General features: G+C 40.0%; 1 protein-coding gene across 4 annotated transcripts in view; it reads left to right on the top strand.

Moving 5' to 3' along the window:
- Positions 1–3,396: 3,396 nt before the first annotated feature.
- The window catches only part of mapk8b (mitogen-activated protein kinase 8b), a 29,875-nt gene continuing 19,888 nt past the window's right edge, over positions 3,397–13,383 (top strand). For 2 of the 4 annotated variants that reach the window (XM_046376489.1, XM_046376488.1), the window contains exons 1-4: positions 3,397–3,696; positions 9,728–9,908; positions 10,906–11,035; positions 11,960–12,018. In XM_046376489.1, the coding sequence (XP_046232445.1) occupies positions 9,787–9,908; positions 10,906–11,035; positions 11,960–12,018 (311 nt within the window). In that variant the 5' untranslated portion in view covers positions 3,397–3,696; positions 9,728–9,786. The remainder of the gene's footprint in view (positions 3,697–9,727; positions 9,909–10,905; positions 11,036–11,959; positions 12,019–13,383) is intronic. The other 2 variants (XM_046376491.1, XM_046376490.1) reach the window with 1 other exon arrangement.

Below are 13,383 nucleotides of genomic sequence, written 5' to 3'. Positions count from 1 at the left end.
CCTTATGGAACAAAACAAGAAGATGAGCAAACTGACTTAACTCTTTAGTGATACGGATGGAGGATGGCGGACAAAATTTAGGCCAACGCATCTGTTCTGCCTAATAATGACAAAAATAAAACTTTTGCCTGAAGACTTTTTGTTTAGCCATTTATTTGGTTTATTTGTTACAGCAACAGCACCTCTCACATGAGGTGATAGTTCCTATGAACAGATCAACAGGTAACAGATTAACATCCAGATGTAGTTATGTTTGTTTCCAGGAAGCATCGTATTGTAGTCACCTCGTTGCTTCTCATATTAGAGGTTAAAAGGAGGAAGACAGAGGAATGTGGGTGGTGATTATTGTTTTCTGCCCTGATGACTTCACTTCCTGAACTGACTTTAATCCATTATAATTTAATTGAATGGACTATTTTAACTGCCGCTGGCATTTCTTACGTTTAGACACCACATAGAAACGCTGCTTTGCGTGCATTTCACTCCGGGACCTTTCTGACTCATAAACACAATTAAAACACTGACAGAAAGCAGACACACTTACTGCAGCATGTCAGGTGACATGACAAGTTCTTAATCAGGTTATGTGTGCTGTGATTCAGTTCAGCTAAGATAACCTGGGCTGAGTTGTCTACCAGGTGGCAACAGCAGTAAGTACAGGCCTTTTCACACCAGACATTTTGACCTCGTAGTAGGGAAAGTTAATTAATGAATGAAAGAATGATGGCTCTATTCTATTTCACTGCCCCATTAAGCTATGACAATGTGACAGTTAGCAAGCATGTGCAACATCAAGACCATGAAACTGAATTAACTACAGTTAATAAATGGAAGTCAGCCAGTATTGATTTTACAAAGTACACCTGTGCTTTATTTGCCCATTATAAATCACACACAATCAAACTGGTTGGCATGGAAATACAAAGAATTATTCCCAAGAATAACACTTAATTTCAAATAATCAAAACTGAATAACTGAAAAAAATGCTAGTTAAACTGCCACTAACATGCTAAATTATAAAAACAACATGATCATATGAACTGTGTGCTTTAAAACATAAATGTTTTTTCCCCCACCAGATAACAAAAAGTATCCTAGTGTCGCCCACTATGTTTGATTGTTTGTTGCTTCGCATTTTGTTTTTTTAACTTTATTTATCCAGAGCTCACAGACTGCTAATCAGTAACATCCTGATTCCAATGTACTCAGTGTGATGTGTGTGTGTACAATGTGTTACAGAATCAGCATATACAGAGAATCACAGCCAACATGGTGTCTGCAAACATTTTTTTCTCATTTTTCTCACATTTCTAGGGCCACAGGTGGTTTAATGAGAAAGACTAAAATCTTTAGAACCCAGTTTTGACACATGATGTATCTTACCTTATTTCATCCGGTGTCAGGAGAGATTCCTAAGTTCCTTCAGACATCCACCACTCTGAACCTAATCCTTCTTCCTCTTATGCATCCCCTGCTGCCATTCCACCCACCCCAACCTTGACCGAATGCTGCACGCCCTCATTTCCTCATGACAGATCAATTGTCTTCACAGAAAGGACACATCAGCTCCATAATATAATTTGCACTGCGCTAACAACTGATGACGTGTTGTTTCAGTGTTTTCCTTCATTTTCAACTATTTTTAGACTAGGGAAGATAAGAACATAATTGGATTTGCAGGGCAAGCTAATGGCAGATGGGGCAGCAAAGGACCAATCCATTGTAGGCGGCACCGTGTTAATCTGATGTTTCAACCACAAATGACACATTAATTGTCCCACTTTCTATTAGTTTATTAGATTATGGAATATGCTACAGGCTTGTAGAGTATAACCTTCCACTTGATCAAGTGTTTAAAAAAGTACTCAAAATGTTATTTAGTGAGAAGTGGGAAAAACATAGTACAGAAATGTTCTCATTCAGAAATATGACCATTATAAAATTAGAAAGCACTATATTAAACATCAGTGGTAGGCATAAGTATCAGTAGTAATAATACTATTCTGAAGAATCTATCTAGATGTGATGTAAAATTTTTAGGTCATATAGGTGAGTATAAGTAGGTCATACTTCTGCTCACACTGCAAGAAATGCTTACTCATCACTTCATTCAAAGGGACATCAGCAGGAGAGGCCTTATAATTTAGGATTTGTGTCTTTGTCCTTTACAGCTGAAGGAAAAATTAACACTGACTTGCAGAAGACATTTCAAGGTGATGTGTTCGTGCGACCTCCTTGCCACCTGCATAAGCTTTCTTAAGCGTCACATTTGACACTGGTGATAATGGTTAAACACACCAACTGTAGTACGCTTATGTGGGTGCTGAGCCCCCCAAAACTGAACAGAAAATCACCAGCAGGACAGTGCTGATTGAATGATTTATCAAAGTTGCTGCCTTTGTTAACAATTTGATAAGATTTTTTGATAAGTTTTCCAGCTTTTATGCTAAAAAAGTGCAGCTTGTCTTAGAAATATTTATAATTAGAACATTTGATGGCTTTTTGACAGTTTGATTGATGAGAGATAGCCTTACCATAAAATGATTATTAGAAAATAAGAGATAATTGTTTTGATTTATTGTACTTTATGCCTTCTTGCATGAATAAATGTCTGATTTCTATGATCGACACTAGCAGTTTGTACAGGGTTTTGATTATATTTTTGATCTAATGTTGTACACTCCTTTATCGGGAGGATCTGTGCTGATAATTGTGTTTGAAATATAGCAATCCTTGTTGATTATTGTGGTTAGCACTGTATTGCAACAATGTGGCTAATGTACACCTACATACTTTATTAGGTAAATGCATCTAAAACTAATGCAGTCTAACATAACAGTACTTCAATGCATTCTACAAGAATTTTATAGGCTATATATTTTTTGTTTTTCCCGATACTGTGTCCCGATATTGTCCACTTCCTTAATATCAGCATTAGCAGACTAAATATTGGAATGTTAAAACTTTCACACTGGTAGAATTTACTGGACAAATGCTGTACTAAACTGCACTAAATTGCTTGAGCAAACTGTACCTGACAAACTAGCAAGTGAGAGTTTATCTCTTAACTTAATTTAGCACTCCAATTTAGCGCTTAAAATTTTATAGGCTGTTGGTTACGTTTTTATTAAAACTGTGAATGTCTAATTTTATTTGCCGGTTAGTTGCAGGCTTAACTGCTAACAGGAAATAGAAAAAAACCTATATGTGTGTATTTATATTTACGTATACATTATGCATGCTGGTGCATTGTGTGTGTTTTTAAGATGTAGTGAAAATACATTGTGTAAATATGTGTAAAATATCAGTACGTTGTATGCAATGTCGTTTCAAAACGTTGCGAAACCGTCGCTTCCGCTTCCCTGGAGCATCTGCCGGGAACGCGCAGGCGGTGTTGAACGTCCCCTCGGTCCTCATTGTGCAGCCGAGGAAACATCGCAAGGTTTCGACGACGTTGGTATGAAATGGCAGAAACTGCTTGTGTCACGGAAGCATATAGATTAGGTTACGTAGAAGCTACACATGTTTTTGGCGATGATCCTGGCCTGCTAGTGTGAGAGAAAAGGGAGTGTGTCCGGAGGAAAAAAGAATTAAAGTGCTGTTTTTCTCCAAAAAAGAAAAACGTCCGGGTTGTATCTCCAGCAGACGGCGAACGGCGACTGCGGGTCGACACTGTTGGAATTAACTGGAGAGGGGTGAGCTCGACATATGGATTTTTTTCTTCCTATGAAACATGTTTGGCGTGTTATTGTCTACTGTTTGGGGACAGGAACAAACTAATGTGGGTCACACACGTTACTGTAAATAGGTGTTACTACAATGTACACGGTGACCACCCCAGCAGGCAGGACAGGTCTGGCCTAACTGGTTAAAGGCAACCAGACTGAGTGACTACGCTGGGAAGCACACAACTGTAACCTATCCATGTCAGTGCTACACACACATTAGCACTGTCCGCACTGTAAACTGTGAACCGGGTTGTGTTGTCAGTCATAGAACAAGTGAAAGGTTCAACTAAAATGCTGTGACCTCCAGTCGGTGGTCACCCAAAGGCGATAACATCTTCTTTGTAAACAGAAATCACTTATTGACGGCTTTGAATACACCCTGTTTGAGCTAACCACTTTGCTGATATTTGCCGCTGTGATATAATCTGTTCCATATATCTGTTAGCTTGAAAGGTGGGCGAACTGAATTGCTCCTGTGTAAACTGAGCATAGGTGGGTTTACACGGGTTATTCCACTGTAGTAGCATGCCTGTGAATTCGTTAACAACACTAAGCAGGTGGGGTGTCAATAAATGGCTCCGTGCAAGGCTGCAGTCTGTCTGTTTATGTGATTTATGCGATGTGTTAATGGTCTCACTGACCTGCGAATTCAATAGGTGACATGTGATTATTCTTCTTTGGGAATTGCACGATGTTGCAGTTTGGGTTGTCTTTGTTTAAGCAAACGATTGGTGAAGATGTATCAGTTTCCATCTTTACAACAAAGTAAGATAGCTTATCAGGCCAGGGGATCATATGTGAATTTTTGTAATCCATAGAATTATCAGTGATATTAACAACATGGTGCGGTTTACTAGAACTATCTGGTAGGTCAGGCAGACATTGGCACAGATTGTGTGTGTCCAGTGCGTGCATCGTGGTTGATATGTTCTTGTAGTCATATATGGGTGATGTGGCTCCCAGACTGCACTGCACATTGCTAGCGAGCTTTTCTAAACAACCTGCCAAGAGAACAGCAGCAGTCAGCCAAAAGCACCAAGAAATCTGATTCCCGCAAAGGTAGCCTGCAGAGATGGGATTATGAATTCTTGCTAACACATGATGAGCTCATATTCATATCTGCAAGTCCTACTGGTTGATGCTGACAGATTTGAAGCCTATTGACTTGTGAATGTTAGATAATTGAAATTTTTTCTCAATGGCTGAAGCACAGTGCTGACAGTATTAGGGCTGGCTGTCAATTTCACAGCTCCACCATGCTAACATTGAATCAGCTGCTTGAGAATACCATAATATGTCAAGCTGGGTGGAGTTAATATGTGATATAAAGACAGGTCACTGTGGCATGGGCTGGTTTTTCCCGCTCTCACCTGGTGATCAGGACCAGGCAACAAAACAACAGCATGCCACGGTTCAAGCAGTCATGGTTGAGAGCAAAGACGGTTTCCCTGAGAAACAATCACCTCTGTCTCATATCTTCTGTGGTTCATGTTCAAATCCTCTTCTTCTGTTTTATATGTTTTAAATCCTTTTACAAATATGTTGTGTGATTACAAGTCACGCACGGCAGCTGTTAAAAAAGCTTGTAAAGATTTACAAGCATAGTATGTTATTATCAGTATGTATTATCTATATTATGTACAAAGGTATTTTCTGTATGTGTAAAATTAGACAATATGGAAAAAATGCAGTCACCATTCCTGTTGAGCTTTAAGATTTAAGCCTGAAACTCTCTAATAGATTCAGAACCTGACGCTGGAAAAATAGAATCAATCTAATAAATCTATTTTAAATAATAAGTTGTACAAAAGCAAACAAAAAATCTGTCTAAATCTATATAGATACCACAGTGTAAAACATTGACATCCAGGGTCAGTCATTTTGATTATTTTAAGTCCCTAATTTTCTTTATTTTTTATTTTTTGCACATATCCACCATGTCTTTTACCATATTAAAAAGAATGTGTGAGGTGTTTATTAACAGGGCGGAAAGCACGCATTAATGTTACTGTTTGTTATGGGGGTGTTTCTCTGAGTGCCATGCTGCATGCTCCAGAGGATGTGTGTATTAACTGGGGTTTGAGACTGTGTACTTGCACTTTGCATGGTTTATTGGATGATGATGATTAAGGTGATAAAATTAGATTGCTAGATTGTCAGATGTCTCCTCTTTGTTGGCGTGGGTTTTTGGCTTAGCTAAGGGTTGCATCACTTCGCTGTTTGGTGTCGGGCTTTAAGAAGCCTAACCCTGATTTGATCCCATCTCATCCACTGTATAGCCAAATGGGGATTTATGTACGGTAGCCATAGTTTTACCCAGCCACTGATGTGCTGTTATCTTGCATAGCTTTGTTTCCTTGTTGGTTGGGATTGGATGTTGTGACGTTCTCAAGCATATTGATGATATATCTAAACTTTTTATAGAGGAAATTTTTTTGTAGTGGTCAGTGTTAGATAGAGTAGATGAAATTCTTAATCCCCGGATGACCTCGGTAACTAACATAACTAACGTAGCTAACAATCTTGTTGATACTTGCAAGAATGTGAAGGGTAAAGTGATTGCAGTCGGAGTGAAGAGGAGCAGACCTGTAACAGCCAATGAGAGATGGATCAACTCCCAGGAGAGACGGTGTGATGGACGGCTGTGTGGGAGAGGCCAGGGCAAATCTAGACAGCACTGCCAGGGCGAATGTGTATTCACCTGTACAAAGGCATATATCTGACACTTTTTGACACAGTTATCTGTTCTTTTCTGTCTGCTTGTCAGAGATATTATTTCCTCACAGTCAGTCATTTTCAGTGGATGGCAACAACTGTGCCAGCAGTGGGTGTTGGGAAATCTGTGATAAAGCTGCATACTGGATGCCTCAGTGTGTATGATACAGCAGGAGCTTTATAGGAGGATTATCAATAGTTGTGAAAGACCTTTGACCTCTGCAGGTGTCATGTGGTCGGAGAGTTAAACTCGAAGGTCTGTCTTTTGTATTGTTATATGTAAGCTAGCGATTTTTGTTCAGTCATGCAACCTGGGCTGTATAACATTGTGAGATGGGGAGCACACATATAACACTCTGTCCTCTAATGGTATTAATGGTTGTGCCAGCCTGACACACACAGTCAAATCTGCAACCCATTTTCCCATGCAGCTACAAATCCTCCAGTCTCAAAGGAACCCGATATGTGCCGCTGCTCTGTCTTTAGATTAGGGTTAATGTAAAAATTTTGACATTAAGTCAGATAGATTTACCACTCGGTGTTGCACATGCACGTCTCCTTTTTTTCATTTGGTGCAACTCTATGATAGAAAATTTTTGCATGTTGGTGCATAAATACTTTTCCGCCATTCGTTCAAGCAGCACTCAGTTAGTTAGTTAGTCTGTTACTGCTTTCTGCTCTACCCTGTTTTCACATTTGTGACAGACCAGAAAAAGCTAACTAGCAACTGAGTGGGTGCATGCTGTTCACATAACACCAAACCAGTTTAAGCTTGCACTCTGCAGTGGCAAAAGTGGAAAAGTACCAAACTGTAATTCAAATGGGAGAGAAAACCATGTCACACCATACACTGAAGCTGAGCATCCAGCTCAGACATATTCTGCAGTTTTTTTAATAGGCCTACATGGAGCTGGCAGAACATGAGACGAGTACACGCTCTCTCTGGTGTGGACTATATTTGATTTATCAAAAGGCATTTTCTGAAAAGCGTGTTAGAAGTTGTTTACATGTTATTTCTGGTGACTGTGCGGCCACATGTGTGTAGTCTGAAACTGAATGACATAAATTTGATGATATAAAAGGGAAATGGGACATGAGAACATTATAGAATGAGGTTTTTATAGCACTTGTGGTTAAATGGAAATAAATTCTTTCATCCTCACTACAGATTCTAATGATACTTCGTTGCACTGTTGACTGAGAATTTAGTTTTTTAGCAGTTTTTCTCGAGTCGCATGCATGCCCACACACATTTAATGTATAACATTTTGGCATTTAAGAGTCAAAAAATGACAACACCTTATATACTGATTAACTTTGCATTTATATTATTTCAAATGTTTCCAACAAATCTAGAGAAATCAGTAATTCTGTTCAAGTTAATGGCACGTATCACATGGTCGCCTGTAGGTGGCACCACATCGTCTTTGATTCCTCTACTTGCTATAACATCCGGAGAAACATGAGAAACACCAGTTGATACATCACAAAGCGAGTAAGAAAATTGGCAGAGTAGCCAGCTTGTCACTTTGTTGTTCAGTATTTTGTGATCAGCTGTAGTGGTTGTTTAGCTATGAAGACAACATATGAGCCCATGCTGTTTCTAACTAACATTGTATATCTGTCAGGTGGTAATCAAACAGCAGCAGGTGGTGGACATTCTTAAAACAATAATGTCATCTTTTTCCAGCTTGTCTTGGCAGAGACACTGCAGAAGCTTTTCCATTTGAATTCATGCTGTTGGTTTAGTAAGCTTGATCAATATCTCTGATTCTACAGAAGCGTCATGTATTTGTTTGTGTTTCTGGAAACTACGAGTGTTTGATCAAGCAAATGTTTTTGCGGCCGAACATTTGGCAGCACGTCTGTTGCTGTTTGATAAAATAACGTGCCTGTGATCCTTCGTTCCTGTACCTCTGCAGGCTGTGGTCAAAGCTCCTTCAGCAGGAGGGAGAAGATCATGCTATGATCACAGCCACAGAGAAGAGGACACTAAGAGGAGGAGAGGAGATGAAGATGAGTAGAAGGAGAAAGAATGAGAGGACAGGAGGAGGCTCGAGAGGACACGAGCAGCGTTTGAGTTGAATGTAAAGAGAACTTTTCTGGCACATTGGTCTTGATTTCAGCCGGTTTTGGGATTTCTAGAAGACTTGAAAGATATGCCTTCTCACCAACAAGAGATATGTCATTACAGAACAAGCAGTTGACGTGCTCAGGATTGAACTGCTCTGTCCTTGACTTGGTTTCTGCTCTGCTCTGGTCTGAATCCGACAGAACCTTTTCTCCGATTTGAGATGGAATTATCTCCGGTGGTCTTGACTACAGATAGAAGAGAAAACACAACAGAAGAAAGTAACAAAGGTTTGATGAACCCCATTAAGGAAGGTGGAGAAAGAGAATGAAAAGCTCATAGACTAACGGATACTGAAAGCAGGACGGCGGCGGCGGTGGTGGTAGTGGTGGGGGTTAGCAGTAGTCAGAGAAATCCAGAGCTCAGGTCACGGTTCGTGGAACGTGGACCTATCATCACAAAGTCGACCTCCTCAGCACAATGTTCCAAATTCCACTAATGATTCGTTGTCTTCAGAGCCAGCATGAAACCCAGCTTCCTGCTTCCTCTTTGTCCGTCTCTGCCTGAATCATCGCTCCATAGCCCAGACCATTGGATTTTATATAGTAGTCATTATAATTGATGAGCCTCACTTGAGCTTTGGAAGCGTTGCCGGTTTGAGTTTCTGATACGAAAGGATTTTTTTTTCCCAGTGACGAATCAAGGATTTTATGAGGTTAAATGGGCAGTAAGATAAGATTTCCACTGCACCGTCAAACATGCGAGCATGTCTGCACTTGAGTGCAATTGACTGCTGACTTGACTGTTCTTTAAGGAAAACTTGACATTACATGAGGTCCCCATGTAATACCTCCCTAAGTGATGATTAATTGAATTAACCAAGTGACAATAAGCTGTTTCTGAGCTGACAGCCTGTAGTGCGGGGCTTTTTGGGCAGATCTGCAGTATGGGCACTTCAGTCTGTTGTTCTAAACTCTGTTTTTGATGCTGGTACAGCCTGGAGTCTCTTGCTAAATATGACTTTGCCACAGATTAGGGCTGTGTATTGGTAAGAACCTGGTGATTCAATAGTATCACGATAGCATTTGAAAAGCACACAGTATAGAAAGAATACAATATCAATGAGAATGTTTTGGCTGCTGGAAGAGAAAATGTGAAGTCAAAGGTTTAAAATGGGTGAAAGAATCTCTTCTGTCTCTTTTCACTCTTCAGGTCTTGAGAGGAGAGCTCCACTTGGATGCCCAGTCACAGCGCTTGTCCAAGGCTTCACCATGAACCGGAACAAGCGTGAAAAGGAGTACTACAGTACAGATGTGGGCGATTCAACTTTTACGGTTTTAAAGCGCTACCACAGCCTCAGACCCATCGGATCCGGAGCACAGGGAATTGTCTGGTGAGTCCAAGGAAAAAAATCTTGATGTGAACTTGATCTTAGAAATAATGTTTGGCCAAAATAAACTGAAGGTCCATTTATGCACTTAATTAGACTTTTCTGCTCTTTTCAAATGCATCTCATGGGCTTCATCAGTAGATAGTGTCTGATGTCATGGAGACGGCTTAGGTCACATGATGACCACTAAGCTGTCTCCATGACAACTAGGCTACTTTTTTGAGCTTCGAGAACAGTTTTTTTGTGTTTACTCATTCTGAGGATTGTGAGTAACTTCAATAAAAAGGAGTGGATGCTTATGTGACATTGGCATTGTTTTTGCGATCAGTCAAAGTCACGTTGTTTTTCAAAATCTTAAAATATACTAAATAATATTTGAAATATTTCTTTTTAAATCAACTTATTGGCCTTTTCATATATTATTTGAAGGCTAAATAAAAGCTAGAAATTAGTGATCAGTGACTATTGAACAGGCCATTCCAGAGCCTTATGTACGACTGGGTGACTCGTCAGCCATGTGGACGAGGTTTCTGTTTCACAAGGCCAAAAAAAACATCTTTATCAGTATTTATCAGTCAAAATGAGTGCAAACTTCAGAGCTGAACTCCCACATTGGAACTGTCAGCTGAGGAAACTACTACTGATGCAGTGCTCAGTCTTTGCCAGCTGTTGCCTCTGAAAGCTGATGAAATCAGATGTTATAACATCAGCATACAGCACAGAAAATGATGCATACTGTAGTATTTGTTGACAGTACGCTATGCTATTGTGTTTCCTGCGGATTTTAGGATGATATTCAGTCATATCATGCGAACTCCAAAGTAATCCACTCCCAGTCTTTGTAATACAAGCAAAGCATGATGAACTCATCCAAGTCCTTTGCTGTCGTTCTCTGGTCCACATGCTGGGACCGATAAAGTGTAAAGGGTATCGTATCAGGAGTGCTTTTTGTGACATATATTATTGTTGACTAAGGTTTTGCTTTCACTCTTCACCCCAGTTCAGCATATGACCACAACTTGGAGAGGAATGTCGCTATCAAGAAGCTGAGTCGGCCGTTTCAGAATCAGACTCATGCAAAACGGGCCTACAGAGAACTGGTGCTCATGAAATGTGTCAACCACAAGAACGTAAGAGCTCGACTTTCCTGACGTTTTCTGCTTGTTTTTTTAAGCATTGTCAGCTGTGACATCCTTACCGTCTTATTAGTAGGTATCTTTCCCATACCTTGCATCTGCTTTCAAATGCATGAAGTTGGTGTCAGAGTTGAAATCAGTTAAAAAGTGATGAGATGAATGTGAAGCGTGGAGGAGGAGTGAAGGAATAACAGAAGCTTTCCCTGAGGGAAGCTTTGGAAAAGGTTTAAGGAAGAATTCACAGAAATGGCACTGCTGCCACTGATGGCACAAAGGACTAGAAATCACTCGCAACCTCTTTCTGCCCCATCTCAAGGTCCAATTCAAAAAGATATTGTGCTTAAGATATCAGAACACAGACGCACCCATGAAGAGTGTAATTTGTCCTTGTTTTACTTCTGATTGCAATTATCCATGTGGTATAATGTCAATGACAGTGGCAGGGGAGAAAAATAAAATTTCAGAATGTGAGCTGCATATCCTGGCTGCCGAAGTGCAGAGGCATAAGAAAGGACTTTGAGACTGAGGAAATTGTCTTATTTGTGCAGGTTTAGCGGCCGCAAAAAGCCACGTTAATCCTTTTGTGAATTTCCCTTTCGGTTCACTAAATCAATTTGAGCGTCATTCATGTCCTGGTCACAGTGAGTCACAATCATAATGATGCAAAAACGTGCCCGCTTTGTCGGACTGACAGGTGATCTTGGAAACAGGAAGCTTGTGGATCACCACTGTGCTCATCACATCACTGCTGCTGCACTGTTATTTTATGCAGTGTTTTGAATTAGAGTATATCCTGTTGTTATTCATGATTGATGGTCTGGCTGCTCCTGCAGAGGTGGTGGTGATGTCATTCCTTACTGCTCTCTCCTCCCCGCTGGATTTGCCGATTAATAACTGTGCTTTTTAATATTTCGGCAGATAATCGGCCTGTTAAACGTGTTCACACCACAGAAGACACTGGAAGAATTCCAAGATGTGTGAGTATTAATGAGACAAATAACATCAGCTGGCAGCGTGTTTGCAAAATCAATACAGGATGGAGCTCGCTGGGGGCTTGGATTATCTTTTGTGACTTTTAGGAGCTTGTGGTTAATGTTTTATTCTGCCTTCATACAAGTACACAGTACAGGGAGGTGCATTTCAAGGAATACGTGGAATTTTGATGCCTGCAATTGCAGTATGTTTAATGTTTAAGAGATTTTCTGTTAGCTAGATTCAGTTGACATTTTTCATCTAAAAATAGCTATTTATACTGACCAAAATCTTAATAAAATGAAAAAGGTCACATTTGATATCAAGGATCAGGTAGAAAACACAATTCTTTAATGCACAAGTTGCTTTCAGGTGATGCTGTTGGAGTGCAGCTTCTGTCTTAAGTTTTATTCCTTTGTAAACTCCAACTTGTACAAATCCTACACTTGGCTGGACACTTTAATAAGATCAACACTGGGGCATGCCAGGCAGCATCCTGGATGTGTTTTGAAGTCGACAAGATGCCCGTGCAAGTGGAAACTGAATGTGGAATCGCACAGAGTGGAATACTAAACTGAGATGTGGTTTCGCAGAGTATGACGGGAACAAACATGATTAATGCCATCTTCTAGAAGCTCTGCGTGTGTGTGTATGTGTGTGTGTGTGTGTCCGCAGTGCTGTGTCTGCCTGATTGGAGCTAAAAAGGAAACTGGACAAATCATAGCCAGAGGGTTGCGGGACAAACACACAGAAGATGGAGGATGAATACTCCATTTGTCTGTGTGTTTGTGTACCTGAATACATTGCAGTATTACAGAACAGCAGACTTTGTGTTTATACCAATTTCTAAAAACATGGATTTCAGCATATACATGTCAGCCTTGCATAAGAGCGTTCATTGACAGTGAATTATGCCCATTTTCAATTCACTACAGCTTGTATTAAAACGTGTAGCGTAAACAAATATCATTCAAGCAGAAGTCCTGCTTTTTACAGTCAGAATCTGTCACCAAGATGTTAGCTTTTCGTATAAAACTCTGTGTGAAGGTCTGTACTCCGTGTGGGAGGATTGTGGGGACTGACGATGTAACAGCTGCCAGATAGCATAACATCATCACTGTTTTGAGAAAGAGAACTCTTACTGTCACTTCCTAAATGCCATTGCAAAACAAATGCAGCGTGGGTGAGGAAATAAGAGTTTTACAATGTAGATTAAAATTTGTTTTTGCTCGTAGTTTCCATAGTTAGGGCTTGATGATGTTACACAATTGTAATAAGTCATTTCTTTTTTTTCTGTTGGGGGGGTATAACTTAATCAAACACTGATCACATTACATTTTTAATTTGTTTGAGGAGTTGTATTATGTTGC

This window comes from Scatophagus argus, chromosome 21 (genome assembly GCF_020382885.2).
Source record: "Scatophagus argus isolate fScaArg1 chromosome 21, fScaArg1.pri, whole genome shotgun sequence".
Taxonomy (NCBI): domain Eukaryota; kingdom Metazoa; phylum Chordata; class Actinopteri; family Scatophagidae; genus Scatophagus; species Scatophagus argus.
Note: the sequence above shows the minus strand (reverse complement) of the source record. Positions and strands in the feature narration are given on the sequence as shown.